Here is a 21,593-nt window from a genome sequence, read left to right as displayed (position 1 = left end):
TTTTGTTAACAGCATTCCCATCTCTTCTGGCCCTGAATAATCTACCTGCAGTGTTGTGGTGCACTTGCAATAAGCCCTTCTCCCTCCACAAAAGAGCCCATGCCCCTACCCCTTCAGGGACTCACCGCTTTAGGTATTTTCTGGTAGGGCAAGCCATGGAGGTGCTTCCAGTTCTCAGCAGTACTGTGGACATGACCACTCTGTGGCTCTACCCAGCACTCAGTGACCAGGTTCAGCTCTGTGTCCACCTCAATGGCCTCTACCTCTGTATCATTGTCATCATCTGTGGAAAAGCTGTAGGAAAGACATAAGAGAAGTCCTGCAAGATGGCAAAGATCCAGCAGCCCACTGCAGGTCCTCTCAGAGCTGTGAGAGCAGCCACACAAACGCTAGGTTTGCAGGCAATGCTCCAGCTAACTGGTGATCTATCCGTGGCAGCCTGTTGTCTGTACTAGATGATGGAGGACTCCCTCTTTCCCACACTGCCCGCAAAGGGTAAGTCTGCAGCTGTGACTCCGCTGCCAGCCCTCACTGGGAGCAGGGCAACAGCCTCACCTGTCCTTGGTGGAGGTGGAGTGGGGCGGGAAGAGGATGTATTGGACAACACAGGTGTGCTTCTCCCTGCCGCTGCTGCTCTCACTTGAGCCGTCAATCTGGAGGGGAGACACTGTGTGAGCCTGGCCAGCAGCAACAGCCCACACCTACCCAGTGCCGCCCTACACAACACAGCCCCATCACCCAGCTCCACTAGCAGTGGTGGAGAGAGGGAGCCTGTCCCAGCCCCAAGAACTCCTCCAGCACAGCATGTCACTACCAGCAAAGCAGCTTTCTAACTGCAGATGAAGACAGGAAAATGCCCAACCCACAAGCTGTTTTACTTCAGGGGAGGAGGCAAATCCCCCTGCACATGGCAAGGGTGTGTGCTAGAAGTGGATGGGAAATCCCAGCACAGGAAGGTGAATCCACCTCAGAAAAAGCATTGAAGGATTGTGTCCACACTGCAGCACCCAGGCTCACCTGTATAGGCAGCTCCAGCACCATGTTGATAATTCCATCTCCACTGGATGCAAAGTGGAAACCCTCTGACAGACGAACCCTGGCAACAGAACAGCAGTCAGACATGGAGGACTTCTCTACCCATACTGCAAGCCTTAAATACAAGAATGACTGCACCCTTTACCCCATAACACCTTCCTTTCCAAGACAGGAAGCTACACACAGAGAATGGGGAGATGTGACATTTTGCACAGGACAGCCTGTGTGAAGATCAGCATACTCCAGGCACAGTAACACCTCTTGTCCTTTTGTATGTTTTCCAGGACTCTCCTTCTCCTCAACTGCAGCTGTAGAGCTGGGTTGTTTACACTGGCCCAAGTAGCTCTAGAAGCTGTGTACAGGACCAAAAGCCTCTGCACAGCCTATAACAAGGCCTCAGATCCACCCTGCTTTCTCTGCATCCATCCCCAGGATCAGTTGGAGAAAGCACCCCTGTTCAGGTGTGCAACTTACTCTGTGAGCGTGGAAAGGAGCTGGGCTACAGCTGTGATGGGCACAGCTGGTGCCAGCCCTGACTGGACACTCCAGATCCAACGCTGGTGATAGAAGTAGCGGGACAGTGAGGCCAGGGTGGAAGAGGCAGTACGATTGGCCACCATAGTGAGTGGGCCAGACACCGGGGGATGCTCCAGGTTGAGAATGAAGGGGGCTCGATAGTCAGAAGGCAGCTTCTCGTACCTAGGAGAGGGCAGAAGTGTGGTTTGTTGAGGTGGAAAGAATGCTCTGCTCAGGGCCAGAGCTGTCTGGATTCACAGCCTGCTTGCTGGGCCCAGGACAGAGCCCTCCCGCAGCAGGACACGGCTATCCCAGCACAGGATCCTGCTCAGACAGCAGGAACTGAATTTACTTCTGTATCGTACTAGTTAGGAGTAGCAAATCTCTCTGTCCAGCCAGGCCCCCTGCTGCAAGTCACAGCCCTCCCAGACTACAGCTGCCATTCCCAGCCACACAACCCAAACCCACTCCAACAAGCAGCAGCTTCACAGCACTCTCATCCTGCAACTAGAAGCACCAGTCACAGTCACACTCCTCTCTCCCACTTCTGAGGGCAAGGAGGCTGTGCTGATGGCCTGGATCTCCATCACTACCTGATGAGTAGTTTCTCCAATGGCTTGTGCAGCACAACGAGGCAGGGTCTGTCTGAGAGGGCTGACTGGGCACCAGCCACAGGTGGAGACTTGGAGGGAGAATTACTGCCAAACATTTTCCTCTTTGCTTTTGGAGTTGCTTCCTTGCTCTGGACCCTGTGGGGAAAGCGCAGCTGCAAGATTCGGTCCCGTAACTCTTCCACTATCTGTCATGGCAAAAGCAAAAGGTAAATGTGACCACCTTTGTCTGGAGACGTAAGCTACTCAAAATAAGCTTCCAGAACAAGAGCCCAACTAAAGGAATAGAACACTCCCTGAATATAGAGATGAACAGGAGTTAAAGGTCATTTTACTTTTGAGGCACTAGCAAGACCAAGATCAAGATGATACAAAGCTCTCAGGTCCACATTTTAACAACTACAAATATTTTTAAAAACAAAAGAAAGGTCAACAAAACCCACAAAAAAACTAAAACCAACCCCAAAGACAATTTCAAGGCTGAAGAAATCACCTTCCATAACTCTGATGAAAAACAAATTAATTGCATGCCAGCTCCTCCACAGAAGCAGTCTGAGTACCCACCCTCATTCCTCCCCTCCTCCTCTCTTCAACAGCCTATAGTAAATGTAAACTAGTAAATATAAGACCGAGCCAGACTGTTCCAACAGCTGATGTGTTTCCCCACTATCACATTCATGTGTCAAATGAATGTGGCACTGGAACGGCCTGCCCAGAGAGGTGGTGGATTCACCATCCCTGGAGGTTTTTAAAAAGAGATTGGACGTGGCCCTTAGTGCCATGATATAGTAATTGGAGTTGGATCAGGGGTTGGACTTGATGATCTTGGAGGTCTTTTCCAACCCAATCTATTCTATGATTCTATGAAATCTTTATGGTAAAGGGTTTCAAGAGCTTAGGTTATTTTTTAGTTTAATTTTTTTCCAAGATACTTTCAAACAACTTCCTGGTTACTCTTTTTAGTTTTTAGCAGCTCCAAATATGGTTCTACCCCCAACAGCATCTGATCCCCACAGCACCTCAGTGTTTTCTTTGAAATTTCCAAGGTTATGCTTCTTTTCATGATCTTTGCTCAACTCGTTTTAATTTCCATTACCATTGTAGGCAAACAGGAGAACAGGAGCTCTCTGTCTCCCTCCTCAACACTAATTATTTCAGCAACTTTCCCCATCATTATTATGTCTTTTTCAAGGAAAGGAGTGTCCCCAAACCCAAATGTTAAGCAGAGCTCTTTTCTGCACTACGATGCCACTTGGGTCCCCTTCATGGTTTCACATTGATAACATAGAATCACTGATGGTGTGGTGTTTAAGCTCCAAAATCCAAGGTGCACTACTTTGCAGTTTTCAGTGCTGGCTTCCAGTCACCATTGTGATGCTCAAGTGTCCACAAAGCACATAGGTTGAAAAGGCAGAGAAAATCAAACAGCTTTGTGCCACCTGTAGATTTTCACAGCTTACAACCTGCTACCTATCTGCAGATGAGTTTCATACCTTTGACTAGTAAAAAGATTGGGAAAACCACAAACAGCTTCTGCTTTGATGAGAATAGAGCACTTTTTAAATTTCCTTGCCTTGCTCCCTAAGACAGTTTCTGTTTAGTGACACTCTGTTCCTAATCTAGTCCTACAGTTGTGCCCTATATGGAGTCCCACCAAAAGCCTGAAAGTCAGACTGTACTAAGTGCTTTCCTTCCCTTAAACACTGGAAATTTGAATAGCTCAACACAAAAAACCCTTTCCCTTAAACAAGGCAGGCTGAGTTCTACTGCCATCCTGCACACTGGATGTGTGCTAATCAGCCTATGGCGGGAAAGAAAAAAAAGAAAGAAAGATTGTGCACAATACAATTTATGATCTACACACAGTTCCTGCTGCAATAATCTGGAGTTTGCCCAGAGCTGCAGGGTATGGTGCACGTCTCACACCTTCTTCATGAGACAGGTACTAACTTACACCTGCCAGAGGGAACTCCTTCATAAACCTGTCACTTACCAGCCTTTTGGCCCTAGTGCTCAAAGCCTAGATCCCCTAAAGACATTAAGGGTAGATCCTCCAGAGTGCCAGAGCATTTAGTGTTGTCTGGGTTCATTATATCAGAGATGGTCCTTCCCATGTTTTTCAATTTCTCCTCAGACTAATCAACACTAGAGCTAAGTGAGAGAAACCGAAGATTTCTTTCGTGAAGACAAAAGACCAAGGTTTAATAATAAACCTCTTGTTTATAACAAAAGGTTCACACAGCTTAATAGCAGGACACCTTTCTCATACTTACTGTTTTACCTAGGAACACTCAAGACTTGTCTCTGCCATTAGAGCTGGAGAAACTGTTCACCCAGTAATCCCACCTTCTGCACCTGGCTAGGGCAGCCCATTCCTTTTGATACGAAGGGATTATTAAAAGTCTGTCTAGCAGATTTACATCTCTCAAACATTTTCTGGGTATGACATTTTTTTCTCTCCCTGTACAGCTCATGCAGGGCATTGTTTGCATTTTAACTCTTAACTCCTACTCGCCCAAATGATATAATATACATACACAACTCTCCACCTACTGAGCAGGTAGTCTAGGGAACATGTAGTACATCCATCACAGAGGTCTTTACAGATGAGTCAGACAAGTATCTGCTGTTCCCGACAGACAGTATTGATTGTGCTTCGGTCACAAGGACAGACTTGATAACCTTTGAGACATTTCAAGCCCCAGAGTGGAATTAAACAGTGGTAAAAACATTCCTGTGACCAGCTATTCTATTGATCTTCGAGTCTTTGGGTTTAGGTCTTTCATAGGCTTAATACAGAAAGCTTTGCCCAAACTGTTCCTTCCTGTTACAGTAAATTCACACCCATTTAAACATTAACATAGTTATTAGAGGACAGCTGCCTACAGTGTTGCCTGTGATCTACCCATCACTTCCACATTCAGACCTTCTTCCTCTGCTCCTACCCCAGGAAGTAGTTAGCCAGCTCTCACCTTGTTCCTGGCCTGTGCAGGTGTGCCAATGGGGAACCCCAGCCGGAGAACCATGCAGGGAGCTTTGGAGATGATCCGCACCACATAAAACGAGGAAGGTGTGGGATCCTCGGAGCTGGGAAGGATTAAGAAAGCTGAAATAGCATGCATCTTGCTACTCTGTTGTGTCAGACCAAGTGGAGGCCTGCTCCACACAGCTCAACAGCCCACACAACTCGGCGGCAACACATGTTAATTCTAGCATGCAGAAACCCCTCAGCGGGCTTCCCTCTCCCTCTGAGCTGCGCCTGGAACACTGTGGCAGCAGTTCAAAATACACAGGGTTTCACACCCACTTGTCTTGCTCCTATCCTCTCCTCTAGACATCTTCTTCTGGCCCATCACAGGGTACTGGTCTAACTGGATCTTTGGTCTGGCCATATGCCCAACTCCCCACGCAGGACTGCCTCAGAGCCACTCACCCATGTATCAGTTTGACGTAGGAGTAGCCCTCCACCAGCACAAAGCTGCTCCAGTCCCGCAGCAAGGAGGTGAGTGCTGAGTGAGAGATGCGGCACTGGATGGTGCTGTAGCGGCCATTGTTGCCCGGCGTGTGCAGGTGCTTGGGCACAGGCCTGTAGGGTGTGACAGAAAGTTGGTTTAGAACTACAGTTTCTCTTCTTCCCCCAAAGCCCAGAGAGACTTTGCTCCATCCATTACAACTCATCCTTTGACTAGGACATCAGCCTTATCCTGCTACAGCAGCCAATACCCAAGCATCTGTCCTACCTGTGCCCGCTGGCAAGAGCCACACTCCCTGAGCGCACAGGGATCCTGCTCTCCACCTCATAGAGAGCACACCCTTGTATCATTTCCACTTCCCTCCATGCAATATATGTCTATTATTCACATAACTCTGCAACTAGGACCAGCCTCGAAAGCAATGCTTTTGGGGAAGATGTTTTCCAGTAGCAAACAAAAATACGTGGGATAACTCAAACTGGATAGGCCACATCCCCTGCAATCAGGAAATCCAAACCCAAGGGGGACTTGAGAAACAATTTATGCTTCTGAGAACAGCCCTTCTCCTGACAAAGACAACTTCCCAACCCACAATCCCTCTCAGATAAATGACCCTTCACTACCCACCAGGCCCCACAAGCAAGGCCCTTCCTTTGGCCATAGGCACCTGCAAGACAGCTGCCACTCTGCAACTGCTCTGAACTGGATGCCCTGCTTTCCCAGGCTGGCCCACATTGTGCCTGTGAGCTCAGCCCTGCCAGTTACATACGTGTCATGCTCCAGAAGGAGGACTATACGATGCATGTGCAGCCACCTCTGCCAGAAGTTGGCATCCATGGAAAGGATAGGCTTCCAGTAGGAGGCAAACTGGGAATGGCTCGAGTCAGACCCGCTGTGCTGCAGGGACAGCACCTAAGAAAATGACAGGGCAATATTCAGAAAAAAACTGTCTGGTTCCACCCAGCGAGAGCAGAAATTCTTTAGCAGCTGAACTGTGTAGGCCCAGAAGGCCAGCAACAACACTGGCTTTCGGTAACTGCCTCTCAGCAGAATAACTAAGTGTGTTCACATTGAAACAGGGAGCACAATGTAAGCAAAAATAAATTAGGTTCCTGAAACCTCAAGTTAATTAGGAATTTAACTACTTAGCATCAAGTAAATCAACCACAGAAAAGATGGCATATGTAATGGTGTGCTTTCTGATTGAGAAGGGGATATATGGCTTGTGTCAGCAGAGCAATTAAACACAGAGATAACTTGTCTGAGAGTGCTCATGCAAATAGGGTACCAGCAATGGGTGGCAACTCTAGCATGTTTGTATGGTAACACTGTGATTCCACCAACTATAGCAACTCTGCTGATGCAGAAATAAAGTGGTGGTTAGCCATTAAGATGGGATGCTCCAGATATACTGTGGCATACATAAGCCTACATAGGGAAAATTTACTAGGCAAACAGCAAAGAAGGGTAAAATTAAAGAGGCAGCTCTCTTAAATTAAAGCTCCCCTGGCTTTGGTATCTGCTAGGTACCTTCTGCCAATGCCAAGGACACTGCTAGCAGGGAACAGATAATACACTAGCACTTCTGTTCACTGAGCTTCAATGAGTTTGAATTTTGCAGTGGAAACTATTAGCTCATATTTTGTTTAGTTTCTGCTGTGCAGATGACAAGTACCTCTCTTGCACCTTCCACATGAGTGCTCAGAGCAATGAGCCTATTAAACAACAACTATTCAGCACACTCTGTATCTCCATCCAATGGTGCTGAGCTACATCACCAGGGCACAAGACTGTCAGCAGCAATTCCACACATATGAGGTATCTACTCAAAAAGCAAGTCACGTGGACTTGCTTTGGACCAACAGGACTGACTCCCCATTGGTCTCACACATCACATCACTACAGGAGAAGGCTTTACAGCACACTTTGGAGACTTGCTGCGGGGTTTAGAGGTGTAGCTGCAGCAATAAAGACATAGGGTGATGTCTTGGAAGGAAAAAGGTTTGAGACGGGATGTTCCCAGGCACTGCAATGCACCTGAACTCTGTTACTGAGCAAGACAAAGAGCAAGAGATGAAGCCCGAGAGTTACAGAAGATCTTGATTGCCTGTCGGGACTCAGCATCTGCTGGTGCAAGACAGAACAGGCAGGAGGGACAACCTATCCCACATTAAATGGGAGAGAGAGGGAACATACCGGAGTGGTGGAGCCTGGGGGGATGTAGAAGAGGGGCACCCCGTTCTTGGTGCTCTCAGGAATGGTGAAGTGTTCTGGGACTGTGTCAAAAGACTGCAGATGAACTAACATCTGATCTGTCTGGTTGATGCTGAAGGAAAAGAGGCCATTAGTCACAAAAGCCCACGCTTTCCCCCTTGCTGCCCCAGTCAGCCCAGTGCCCGCACACACAGCAATCCCTATGTATTTGGAGCCCACCTACACCAACATGGCTTTCTAGGGCAATGCTGCAATTCAATGCCTGATTGCAAAGAGCATGTTAAGGTAGTTCAAGAGTAAGAGACTAATATATAAGGAGGATGATCAGATTTGGGAATTAAGTGCTCGAAAAGGAATCTGTTGAATAGCAGGGAGTAACAGTCACCCTGGCCAGGAAATAGTTACAACCCACAGGCCCTTCAGGCCCAGAGACATGAGGTATTGCTCCTACCATGACCACACAGCACAGCTGCAAGGTTGTACTGTAAGAACACTCCACCTCCATGGGATGGCAGTCAGAGTTAAAGTCTGCATCACAGGACCAGGACGCAGGGGCAGCAAGACCTTCACCATGAAGCAATCTTACAGACTAGGTCACAGGCCAGTTTGAGTCCTTTCCTTGGCTAGATGGCAAGCTTGTTGCAAGCCATGCCTCTTCCTCAGAGCACATTCCTTTGGGACCCAGGGTTTGGATGGCCAACTGTATAACCCATGTCCCAGCATGCCAAGGAAGGAATTTCTTGGCTACATTGGACACTGGGATGCTGGGGATGGTTTGGCTCACCTCTGCAAGGTGTTCCAGAAGCGCCGGATGACTGTAGTGCGGTACAGACTGGTGATAGGTTTCCTCATGGTGCAACTGATGTCATGCAAGATGTCGTAGCTTCCCTCCATCGTCACCTCCACCCATGTGCTGCGCTTTGATGGGTCCAGGGGCCAGGGTGTCACAGCTAAGTACTCTATCCTCATGTTATGTTTCCAAAGCAGCACTAGTTTCACCTCCAGCTGAGACCCACCTGCATGGGAGCAGAGGAATAATTTCAAGTGCTTGTTTGGTACACATCTGAGCTTTACCTCTGACCAGGGACCCCTGAGTACCATGAGATTGTTTGACTGCTGTGAGGAAGACAAAGTAACCCAACAACTGTTTGCTCTAGCTGAAGTCATCCTCTTTCTTCCCCAACAGAGGGAGGCCTTGCTTACACAGTAGCATGTGGTGAACAGTTCTTTAAATGTACACATAGTATCTACACTAGAGAAGGCAACTGAAGCTCAGAGGAAGTGCTGACATTTGCAATGGGCTCTCTTCTTCACAGCTTCATCTTTGTTTCCACGAAAACTGTTGCTCTGCTCAGAGGAGTAGGGCCTTTAAGCTACAAAGTTTTCTCATCTGCATTCTGCAGTTAATCTATCTCATTGCAGAAACATGGATATTTGGACATGACGGGCCCAGATCACAAACAACCTGGAAGGTGAGGTCCAATTCCTGAATTAAATTCCATGTTCTTCCTGCACAGACAGTTACTTCATGCCATCTAGAGCTTTAAGCATCAAAAGCTTCTCACCATGTTTACTCTTCTCCCAAAGCTAAGAAGTTAAGAATGAATATTCACCCATTCTTCAAACTGTACATTTTTACCTTTTTCTTTAAGCAGGTCATTGCATCTCTAGCAAGAATAACACAAACACCTGACAGCAAGCCTGACTGAGCCAGAAGAGCAGAAAACTGTCACACTCCTGCTGACTGTGCATGTGTATTTGTACCAAAACAACCCAGGGAAACACATGACTTTATGTAACAGTGCCACGCTGCTATTTCAACTGCTCAATCATCTATTCTGATGTCCAGCCCGCTCTATAGTTTGCTGGACTTGCAGCATTTGTGAGATAAGTGATTGGATGTGCTGGAAACTGTCCGAACAGGTCATCATCCTGGATCCTATGTTTCCCGCAGAGCTGCATTTGCTGCTGTCACAGGCACATCATGCCGTCCCCTTCACAGGCTGATTACACTCCATTTTAAAGCCATCTTGCTTTTTGCTCCAATGGTCCCTGCTGGGAGGCTCCCTCAGAGTACTCTTCCCCTGTCAATGTTTAGGAGAAACCTCCCAGAGTACATGCCAAATTCATGCTTGGTTGTTCATTAAATTATTTTTATTCTGAGAAGCTTCATTTTCATAACACTGACAAGGAGTGTGCACTAGGGGAAGAAATCCTTACCCAGTTTCAGCTGTTACTGTGCAGGTTAAACCAAGCCATGGTGATCTGACTATGACAGAAGATCCACTCCCCTTAACAGTTCCAGACCTTCCTGCACCTCAAGAATCCACCTGTCCTGAACAAAGAAGATCAAAGATTTCACCTGTATTTCATCTGAGGGATTACTAGGGTTTTATTTAAGGTCACTACTATTTTCCCCAATGGGTGCTTTGCGTTACTATAACTGCATTTGCCAGGGTTGTACCATCTGTTGTTTCCATATGAAGATTGTCTAGTTTATCAGAGAGGCTAAACAAGAATTTATCAATTTGTCTCTTTCCATTTCATACTGTCACCTCACTCTTACTGCTTTAGTGCACTGCTTTCCACACAATATTTTGGTTCTCATAACAAAGCCTTTCTACTTCATAAACAGCAAACATGATAAGTAAAGTCCTACATTTTTTTGCCTAGATCATTAATGAAAATATTTCCTACTTCCACCTGTGTTTCCATTAGTCATCCTGGCTTCATTCCTACAATCCAACACAAGCAAAACTAAAAACATAGGAAAAATATTTGCTTAGCTTGAAGTCATACCTAGATGAATCTTTAGCTTGTTCATACGGCAAAGCAATCTATTTCTGGTTCTTGAGTTTATAGCTGATAGAAGTTTTTGCTGCTTTGATTTCTTTCATAAACTCCAGCTCTGGTTTTCAGAAAACTCACTTTGACTTCCCAGTTCCTGACACTGAAAATGGCCAATCTCACTGGCCAGCTTGTGCCCAGCCACTTGTGGTGCTGGATCGAATCACAGAGGAAGATGAGGTTTTGAAAAATGTCCTCCAGGCTCTCCTCAGCACATAGAAACACAAAACGGACAGTGAGATTTTTTTTGTTGTTTTTTTGTTACAGAGGGTAATCCTCTGACATTGTCCCAGAAAGAAACAGGAGAGAGGCTGAGCTCCACTACATGCCATGGCCCCACAGCTTCTCAGTCACAGCTTCTCTCCCTTCCATACCTTCCAACCCTCCCCCTTTCACAAGCACTTCTGCATTCCTAACTAACCATAGTAGCCTTCTAAATGCCTACGTATCTAAAATCAAATAGTGAGGGTAACCAGAGCACTTATAAATATCACAAACAACCTCTCCAGGCAACTCTGAACACAAAGCTAGCTATTTATTCTATTTTGCCTTTGGCAAAGTGAAGCAGAAAAGCGACAGTGTCAAAGTCCACAACTGTACTCTTTCCTCTTGCTTCACAGCCAGCTGGCTCCTTAACAGCCTTTATTTTGCAAGTTTTGGCAAAAGCTTTTGGCAATCCAGGTTAATTAACTGTTCTTTGTTATACACTTCTCTACAGAATGGCCCAGTGAGTCCTGAGTAGCCAAACATACTTTTCCTTACTAGAGGCAGTGCTGAATGTCTAAATGTCTTGATCTTTTGTAAATTCTACTTTAAGATGTTAGTTGAACAATTTTTTTCTGATCACTGACAGCAACTCCCCAGAGCATTTAGACTTTCCAAAATATAAGCAACATTATCTGCTACTATTCTGAAAGCTGGCATAGAAATACACACTGTATTTTTGATAGCTCAGACATTTAATTTTTAAATTCCTTCTAAAAAAACTTCATCAAAATACAAAGTATTTCTGGCTCAGGAAGCCCCTGAGCCACAAACAGCTAGAGAGTGCTCAAAGGGAAGAAAAAAGGAAAGGAGAAAGGAGATACCATGTACATTTACCCTATTCTTACTCCTTCCTGTGCACCTGCCCACAGCTTTTCACCACAGAAGGTAACTCTGATCCAGTGCAGCTGCTCTTCTGCTCTCTGCTCTCGGAAAAATGGAAGACCAAGCCATTTAACATTTCAAGGGCTAAAACACAGCAGGAAGACACTAGAGGAAAGTGCAGGGAGCATGGTAAATACGTGGTGATATTTCTGATACTTTCCTCCAGAGTCCAGGAATTTGCTGCTTTACAATAGCCTGAGCCAAAGGTTGTAGCTACACCTTTGTGCAAAAAGGTACAACATGAACTTGTCTGATTACTTTTTGAATGGTTTGCACCTGCTACCTCTTCCTGCATTTCTATATAGGACTTCACAGTCACCAAGAGCACCTCCCATTGCTGCCAGATTAAAGAAAGGTTCTTCTCCAGTAGTGTCCAAGCTGTAAGTGAACTAGAGCATAGAAAGATAAAAGACATAATAGTGAGCACAGCTTGGACAGGAACTGACTTGTCAGACTGTTTCATAGACATTCCTAGACAATGAGTGTGCAATGGACCTAATCTGCCTGGATTTAAGGGAAATATATCATGCCACACCTCTGCAGACATAACTAGAAGATCTGTCTCAATGGGAAAACTTAGCAAAATCTTACTTTTAATAGAAAGCTCCTGAAACAAGGAATTAGGGATATTCCTGGAAGAGCAACTTTTAAATTCCCAAATTTCCCACTTAATATTCCCATTAACACCTTAAATTCCCATATCCCACCTAATATGATTGTTAGCAACCTTCCCGTTGGTTTAGATCTATTTAGTTACTAAGAAGCATCACGCCAAAAGAACTGCAATTCCCAGCCATCACACAGGAATAGTGAGCTGAACTGAGTAAGGTGAACTTAAGAGTACCACTGTGTGAAGAACAGCACATTTAGGGACTACTAAACAAATAAAAACCAAGAAAACACCCCTAAGGACTCATCAGCTGGAAGCAAAGGTGCATGAAAGACACAGGGATTTCTGTGCTAACAATGCAACGCAATCATGGAGAAAGCCCATGTGATTCCTTGTCTATCAGATATGGTATTTTACTTGAGAAGCAAGAAGCATTAGCATTACTGAACAAGGCACTGACAAAATCACATTTACAACACTCTTAGCAACTGTTTCAAGAAGTATGAGACCAAACTGTGAAAAGTGAACAACTGAGGGGAAAAAAAAAGAAAAAAAAAGTGCTATTAAGATAAATAAACAGAACAGAAAGCCCAGCCTTACAAAAGGAGGCTGAAACATTGGCTTGCTTAACCTGCCAAAAGGAAGGTTACAAAGAGAGAGGTATTGCTCCTAAATACGTCGGTGCAACACCAGAGAAGGAGGATAAACTTAATTAAGGAAAATAAAGTCACACAGGTCTAATTTGTTTGAGTCAGTTTAGAAAGGAAGGTAGAGAAAGAGCAATGAAGCTCTAGGACAAATTTCCAAGCAGAGCAGTGGCATAAGATGTTTACATAGTTTTAAGGCAGACCACAGCAAACATCATAGAAAACATCAGAAGGCAAGTTTAGAATGATTTTGGAGTTATATCGCAGACCTTGATTTTCTGATATAAAACATATTCTAATATGTACTAATATCCCAAAAAGAATAGTGAAGACACTGGATCACCGTGTGTGGTACACGTTTATGCTGTTTTAAGAATCTCATCCTCCAGGCTTTCTGTTGGTCATTGCAAAAGTCAAGAATGACTTGTTCTCTTGCTTGCAACTCATAACTTGCATTTGGATTTTTTTCACCTCCCCTTCAGTTAAAGCACAACCACTAGTCACAGCTGGAGAAGGGAAGTTAGATAGGGTTTACTGGCACTCCTTCGGATACTCAAACCCCTCAAGGTGCCTAGTCAGCAGCTAGTTCTCACACTTCAAGTGCCATAATCTCTAGCAAGTCAGACAAGAGAACAGGACCACTGGATGGTTTTATGTTCTTCTAGTATAGGTCATGGTCTTGACTAATCTGACATTTTCATCTAACAATATCTGTGTTTCCTCCAATTTCTTCCTTTGGAAGATTGCCGTTTCAAGGCATTATATCTGTTGTATCACAGGGCTCAACTTTGTGTTAGTATTTTGGAGTGCCTCCAGCAAAGGACTGGAAAGAGATGAAAAAATGAGAAACATAGAGGAAACACCATAAAACTCTGCAAAGCCTCAACTTCTGTCACTAGTTTCCCTGCAGTTGTGGGGACTCATTTCCACGATACAGAGAGTAACAGTCTATCCCTCCCCCCCCAGGCACTTATAGCCATAGAGGACAGGCCTGGCAAGTGCTGAACTGCACAATACTGGACAGTCCTGTGTCAGGGAATTATTCATGAAAAAAAACTCTGAGTTTGGATAAAACAGTTCCTTCCTCCACAGTACGAGCCACTCTGCTGAGATGGCAGACCCTGCACTTTCCTCTGAACAGCTGAGAACAGAGTCCATCCAAGTCTCCAGCCCCCAGCGCAGCAGTCACCTTTTGTGATGTTGACCTCACGGATGCTGTAGCCCTCACGCAGCCGAACTGAGACAATGCTCACAAGGTCAGCATGCACCTCCTTCTCAGTGTGCTTCTTCCTCCTCATCGCCAGAGCAGGGTTGCTGCTTGCAGATACCAGGTGCTCATTGAACAGTCTGTGCTGGGACACTGAAAATGGCAGAGATGGGGTTTGTGAGGGAGCAACTCCCCTGCTCCTCATCCTACAGCAACAGCCCTCCCAAAGAGCTTTACAAAAGCTGCCAGGAACACTTGCTGGCCTGAAGAACAGTACATCCTTCAGGTACCACTTACACCCACTGCTGATTCTGCAACACAGCAAACAGGTCCACCAGTGTGACCAAGAGGCGTGGGAGAGAGGCAGACTGGGGCGACAGGCCCTGCTTCCTCTGGGACAGCCTTTGTGACAAGGCACACATTGGAGTTACACATTTAGTCCAGACAGGCAGGAACTGCACAGCTGTTGTAATAGTCGCGCAGCAAGCTTTGGGGCTGTACCCCTTTCCCTGGAAAACCTTGAATTCCCAGGTGCTTTCTAAAAGGGATCAGGACATGGAACCCTTGTGTTTAAACCACTAACACCTGATCTTTTTAAGATTCGACATTTCCAAGTCTCAGGCCAGCTCTTTTCAAAATTGTCGCTGTATGCAGCTTCTGCTGCCAAGTTACAGAAAGCACAGATGGCACCAGCGTATCGCCAGGGCATGAAAGGGTGTTTCCATGTTCTACTTGTTTCCAAACTCTCCTGGCATACTCTCAGCCACTAACATTCACAAAATAAGAACAACCAAGAGAGGCATTTGATATGGTTCTCAGGAGCCTAGTTTTTCAATCCACAGTGCCATCTGCAAGCCTGATTAGGACAAGCTCTCCAGAACAGCCCCATCTGTGAGTTAGCCAGCGAGTAGGAAAGGTCAGATGAGAGCTTCTCACCCCCTCCAAGTTCCACGACAATGGACCTAACTGCAGTTTGCTAAGTGAAGCCCACAGAAAGGGGAGTGGTGCAAAATGGGACATTCATTTTCTGCTATCTACCCAATTCCTGGAACCAGGAGGGGAGTCACAGATGAGGCTGCGTGGCCCAATAGTGCCCAGAGCCTACATGGCCCAGATGGGACAAGGGAGAGTATCAGCATAACCAAGCCTGGGGGAGTCACACCGAAGCGAGGTGCTGTAAGACATCCACCTGCTGGAAGGAGGACATGCACATTCCTCACCGCAGTAGTATTCTGGATTCAGGGACTCCCCAGTACGCAGAAAGGAGTAGAGCAGAAATGCCTTGTGATACACATTCAGATCCAGGCTCAGGGGATCCAGCTCAGGGCACGTGGAGAGGTAAGCACCAAAAGTGGCCATGGCAATGAATTTCATCAGTTCCACATTGGGAACATGGCCAAAGCTGCAATCATATGAGTAGACTCCGCCCACCTAGAGGATGGATAAAGAAGATACCTGAAAACAGTACAGCAGTGCTGAAGACAAGGCAGAGGACCCATAAAGGTCTCAAACAGGCAAAGAAGTCCCCTCTAGAGATGAATGCCACTGACAGCAACCCACCTTCCTCCATCTGGCAGGCAGCAGCCCCCACACTCCTGCTAATGGCAGACATACCTGTACAAAGGAGCAGGCCACCGTGCCACTGCGGAGCTGGTTGAGTAAAGTCTCGCACACAGCCACATCAGGGACACTGGTCACACCATCCGTAATTATTATTATACCTGTAAACAAGGCAGCATCTTAGTGCATCTTCCATCTCAACCAGCTACCACTCTCACAGTGTATCCACCAGAGATAAAATTTAGGCAGGGCAAAAGCAGAAAGGAAAATCCTGAAATTGGTTTAGTGCTTCCAAGACATTCCAGAGCCGGCAAACTTCCCAAGAAGCTACAGTGAAGCACTGAGGCAGGACACAGCTCTGCACACCCTGGGTTGTCCCAAGCAACAGTCACAGCTGTGCTTCCTCACAAACTCCCTAGTGCTGACACGTGGCACAGTGTTGTTCTCCCCGTTCTCACCACCACAATTTGCTCACAGAGTGCAGAGCAAAACCTCATGTTGAAATTTCATCCCTAACAGAAAAGTTCACAAACCAGCCCTTACAATCTCAGCCTAAAGCAGGAGGAATACAACCCTTTGCAAACAATTGCGCAAACCTTAACCCAGAGGACGAAGCCAACCTGCACTGGAGTTGGAGGGCAGCAGCTGCAGCGCCAGGATCCCCTGCCGGACCATGCTGACAAGCCCAACATCGGCAGTGACCACAGACACGCTGGGCTTCCTCCCAGATGGCTCCTGCACATCACCAGGGCTCTCTTGGCTCAGGGGTGACAAATCCACCTGGAAAAGAAAAAAAAAACAACAAAAAAACTACAAGGCCCCACGAGGCAGACTTCAGCCTAGCTCTGGTTCTCTCTCCCATTAATCAGCCTTCAGTCTAGCATCCCCATGGTACCACAGCCATGGAGCACTTCAGCAGTCTCCACTTCCAGCTTTAATTTCTCGGTGATCTCAAATTCCTGGTCACTTGGGCCCTTTAGAACAGCCGGGCAAGGCTGCTCGGGGTGGAGGAAGGGGACAACATGCTTAGAGCTTTATTACAGGCTGATTTCTCACAGAAGGGGAAAGATAAGACACTTCGGGGTCACTAAAGCTCCTCTGTAGAGCAAAGCAGTTCCCAGTTAAAGAAATGGTGAATATCTCTTTTTCATTTGTCATTTAGTAGAAGCTGCAGTTATGCAGCATCTACTCAAGTCAAGTCCAGAAATGCTGGAGATGCAGAGACAGCTACGTCTCACTTATGAAGCACCGCAGCAGGGTGAGTAAGGAGCCTCATAAGGACAAAGTCTAGTGCCTATACATTTAACTGTTCAAACAGCACTTGTTATACAGCACTGACATAAGCAAATGCAGGTAGGCTTCTCCTGCATCTTCTATGAAAAATTTCCCCCAGGCAAGCTCTGAAATTTGTATAATTACACTGGTGAGGAATCTACTGCGTTCCTAGTTCCCTCATCTCCAGAAGGCTCTGTCAGTTCAACCCTGTAATAAACTATTGCTTCATTTTTAGTGCTAATACAGAGAATGGGTGAGACCCTCCCCTGCAAAGCTACAGGTGATTGGAGCTGGGAAAATAAAATTTGAACTAACTGAACTTTTTTTCTGCACAAACAGGAACAGTCTGTGACTGTGAGCAAAAAACCTGATTACCCATCACTTTGATTTGTCAAATGCCCTAAATTCAGACACTTGTTGATGATGATACAGCTAATGCAACTTCAAAAGTAAAAAAGTTTCAGTCCCTGCCCTTCCCCTGGGGCCTCCCACCTCCACCCCACAGCCTGCGGCAGGACTCGCCAGTCCCTCTGGCCCACAAGCGCGTCTCCTTCCCTCATTTGCATGGAAGAAGTTATAGGGTAGGTTACCATGAGAGAAATACTGCAGCAGCCAGGAATGCATACCAAGCACTGCAAAAACACCAGCTGGACACACTGGTAAAGGTATTTACTTCCTGCAATCTTCTTTCTGTTCCAGGACTGACAGTCTTAGCACTCAAAGACATACATTTCAGCTAGAATATGAGACCTGAAACACTTCAAACATGCAACTGCACTAGATCACCAGAAACCTTTTGCTCATCTGATTTTGAGACTTTTTTTCCCTTTCTTGCCCAAACTCTAATAACTAATGCTAAATAAGGACTAAATAACCTCAGCCAGGCCAATAGTGCCTTCGACTGCAGATATGATCGTGGCTGCCACATGAACATGGCAGTATCACAATGTAACCTTCACATTCTTTGTTTCCAGGATCAGGAGAAATCCGTAGACATTCTGAAGCCCCATAGAGTCTCACTTTTCATTTCATCCTAAGCTGTATTTTATAGTGCTGTCATTTACATGCTGATACCTATATCCATGGCTATTATACAGCATCTGCCAGATTTCAAGGAGTATTAGAAAGTGCACCAGACATTCATTCAGTTTCATGGTCAGTTTTTGCAGTAACAAGGAAGTATTTTCATTCAAGAAATGTAACAAGGGCCAAGGGCATATTCAAGCTACTTACAGATTAGTGATATGGGCATAATCACCTCTCCCACCATCTTCTTCAGAGAGAAAGAACATCCTACAGTTTGTCCCATGATGTACAAGAAGTCAGGCTGTTTCACTGCACAATCTTGGGAACCATTCTCATCAGTTCTTCTAAATACTTACTGGTTCTGCTTTCCTCAGTGTTCACGTCTCATTACCAGATCCCACAAAGTTATCCTAAAAACTCCTTAGTTGTTCCTTCTTCAGGTCTATGCCACTGTTCCTCTTGCCACCCCACCCTAGAGGTGCCTCAGAGTGCAAATCTCCAGGGAGCCAAGAGACCCCCAACTACCTCTGCCCTCCTTACCTGCGGTTTGGGCTCATACTGTTGCTGGAGCATTTCTGCGACTTTGTTCTCAAAGGCACATAGCTGTGTGTAAACTTGGTGCAGAAAGGCCTCTCGCTTCGTCTCATCCAGCTGACAGCCCTGGAATAGTACCTGGCCCAAGGACACATATGTCAGTCATCAAGTTAAGGTTTTATAGTATCAGCTCCCAAAATGGTACACAGGAACACAGTTCTGCACAGTGAAGTTCAGACACATCCCTGACACAGCAGAGGTACAGCACAGGCCTTTTCTCACTATTCCTGCTCAGGTCCAACTGTCTGTGAGCAGCAATGTCTCATGGTGTCTGCGGTGCACTCCGCAGCAGACACTCACATCACTCTTTGGGAAGAAATTTCTATTTCATTTGCCTTCTTCCAGGATAAGTGGTTGTCAGGAGAAAGCGATGTGGGATCCTTGTTAGAAGCCATTAACTCTGGTCTGATGTTTCTAAGGAAGGCCTGTTTGTTCTAATCTAACTCACCTATGGACTGATCCAATTATCTTCCAGTCAGTGGCTGGATAAAGGAACAGCAAATTGAAATAAAGAAAAGAAAAAATTAAGACTGGACATTACAGAAGAGGCTGAGTGATGTGACAGACCAAGCCTGCTACCACAGAAACTCCCCATGCTGACAGGCATGACACTTGTGTTTACAGACGCCACCACTGTACAGGCAAACTCTGCCCACAACCAGCAGGTAAAGAAGATAAAACATGTAGACAAAGAACTCAACAGATGTCTGGGATGCTGCACGTTATCCACATTCCCTCAACCTCAGATGGGCAAGACCTCATAGCAACATAGGAAAAGTAAATGATGACAATACAGACAGGGTTTCCTGGATGAGTGATACACATATATGCCTTTTCCCCCATAAAAGGAACCTAAAGTTTATCCAGTTGTACCCAGAGATTACAGTTCCTGGCCTCATACAATAAACGGGTCTTTAGAGGGACCCACAGAACCAAAACACAGCAACTTCAGAGCGCTCAATTTAGTGTAAATAGGGGAGATACTGAGGCAAAGCACAATGGTATCTGCAGGAGAGCTGGACCAGATGACACACAAAACATCACTGGCAAATGGAGAAATTCCTGCTATGCTTACTTTGGTAGGACCCAAGAACAGACCAAAGCAAGGACCACGCTCTTCTAAAACTATAAAGACCATTAAAGGCTGCAGCCCCTCAGAAGGCTTGGCCAGAGGCGGGGTGGGGAGAGAGAGGGAGGGAACAAGCATCGACTAACAGGCTCCTCCTGTTACCATCCACTTTCCCTGGTATTAGCAAAGGGATAAAATATACCATCAGAAACATGAAAATAATGTGAAAATACTGTGAGGCGAAAGGGATGAAGGATGAACTTCAAAAACCACACTGGCACCATAAACCAGACTTCAATTATTAAGCAGAATTTTCCTAGCTTAAGTAAAATCTCATTGATAATCTCAATACTGGGGCTTGCTACTCTCTCCAGCAAGTAGAAACACATTCATACCAGTGCAAAAAGAGTGCAAAGTTTGCAGAAAGAGGCAATTATCTTTGAATAAACCACTGCTACACAGTTGGAGCAGGCAGACAAGCTTTTGGGCACACCAGTTCTTCCTGAATGCCTCAAGCTAATTATAACAGGCCAGAAAGAATTGGTCAACAGAAATTAAAAAAACGAAACCAACAACAACAAGGACACAATCAACACAAAGAAAATATTCCCTGCAGCCCAACTCTTGTGACTGTGCCTGTGGGCAGCGTTCTCTGCTGGGTCCTGCTTCCCCAGAAGAAACCTCCACTTCCTGCCCAGAAAGGAGAAGTTGTTCATGTCCACCTCCCCACCACACCAGGCTGCACATTTTAATGAAACACGTCTGCAGCACCACAGATAACAGAGCCCAGCTCCACAGGCCCCGCCTTTCCTCTGCACTCACAGGAAGCCCACACTGCCAGCGCTCACGCGCTGAGCCGTGCCGACAGAAAGGCTGAACTTTACCTGATGGGACTGCAGGCCAATGATGGAGGAATACGCCTGGATGGTGACAAAGATCTCTGGCTGGTAGATAATGTCTGAACCAGGGATACGAAAGGGTCTTAACAATCCCACCAAGCATCGGGAAAGGGCATGAAACACTTCATCAAAAATTATCTCTCCCGTTGAGTCATCCTACAGAAACAGAGAAAGGGAACAGCTTTTTCATCTTCTAGGACTTTCAATCTCGCTGCTGGTTGCCCCACCACACAGAGCCAACAGCAAACATCCCTCTGCAACAGCAGCTGAATTAAAATTACAGCTCCCTGCAAATGAAAGTCACACGTAGAGCATTCAGCAGAGAAAGAGGATTTGCCATGAAGCTGCCTAGCTAGGTGCATTGCACTCTTGGCTCCTGGGAAAGGCAACACCCCTGCATAAGTTAAGACTAACACAAAGAAGAATTAAGCCTTCTCAGCAAACAGAAAGGGGCCCAGCCTTTCAGCGCAGAACACCCCAAAGAGGCAGTTTCTGCACTTACCACAATCCCCGTGGAAGGGCTCAGATCAAGTTCAATCACAAACCGGTACTGGCGGGCCAGGAAGGTGACCCGCGTAGAGGGCACGAGGAGATATGGCCTGGGCTGGACGGGCTCGTCTGGCTGCCACCCGTTAGGCAAGATGCTGAGAACATCGAGTTCATTTTCTGACTTTACCTACAGGAACAAGTAAGTGGTGAGCAGGAGAACATCAAGCCAAGGCAAAGGAAGAATGACAGAAAAGAACTGGGTTAAAAACTTCTGCAGGGTCCAGCTGCTTATGAGTGGCACAGAGCCAGCTTGCCACATCAGGCCGTGGTGACACCATCCGGCCCTGGGCACCGACTCACCAGCTCCGGCTC

The 21,593-nt window shown here is 46.3% G+C and overlaps 1 protein-coding gene across 1 annotated transcript in view; it reads right to left on the bottom strand.

Moving 5' to 3' along the window:
- SZT2 (SZT2 subunit of KICSTOR complex) overlaps positions 1-21,408 on the bottom strand; it is a gene marked incomplete at its 5' end in the record, with an annotated part of 56,274 nt that extends 34,866 nt beyond the window's left edge. The window contains 17 exons of the mRNA XM_029085825.1: positions 126-294; positions 556-653; positions 1,018-1,096; positions 1,510-1,734; positions 2,145-2,350; positions 5,135-5,249; positions 5,596-5,748; positions 6,405-6,547; positions 7,832-7,961; positions 8,634-8,865; positions 14,292-14,462; positions 15,530-15,740; positions 15,924-16,030; positions 16,490-16,649; positions 18,711-18,842; positions 20,718-20,888; positions 21,235-21,408. Coding sequence (XP_028941658.1) covers positions 126-294; positions 556-653; positions 1,018-1,096; positions 1,510-1,734; positions 2,145-2,350; positions 5,135-5,249; positions 5,596-5,748; positions 6,405-6,547; positions 7,832-7,961; positions 8,634-8,865; positions 14,292-14,462; positions 15,530-15,740; positions 15,924-16,030; positions 16,490-16,649; positions 18,711-18,842; positions 20,718-20,888; positions 21,235-21,408 — 2,676 coding nt within the window. The remainder of the gene's footprint in view (positions 1-125; positions 295-555; positions 654-1,017; positions 1,097-1,509; positions 1,735-2,144; positions 2,351-5,134; positions 5,250-5,595; positions 5,749-6,404; positions 6,548-7,831; positions 7,962-8,633; positions 8,866-14,291; positions 14,463-15,529; positions 15,741-15,923; positions 16,031-16,489; positions 16,650-18,710; positions 18,843-20,717; positions 20,889-21,234) is intronic.
- Positions 21,409-21,593: the final 185 nt, after the last annotated feature.

Source organism: Antrostomus carolinensis, unplaced genomic scaffold (genome assembly GCF_000700745.2).
Source record: "Antrostomus carolinensis isolate BGI_N321 unplaced genomic scaffold, ASM70074v2 scaffold38347, whole genome shotgun sequence".
NCBI classification, from domain to species: domain Eukaryota; kingdom Metazoa; phylum Chordata; class Aves; order Caprimulgiformes; family Caprimulgidae; genus Antrostomus; species Antrostomus carolinensis.
The sequence above is the reverse complement of the archived record's forward strand: the minus strand, read 5'-3'. Positions and strand labels throughout refer to the sequence as shown.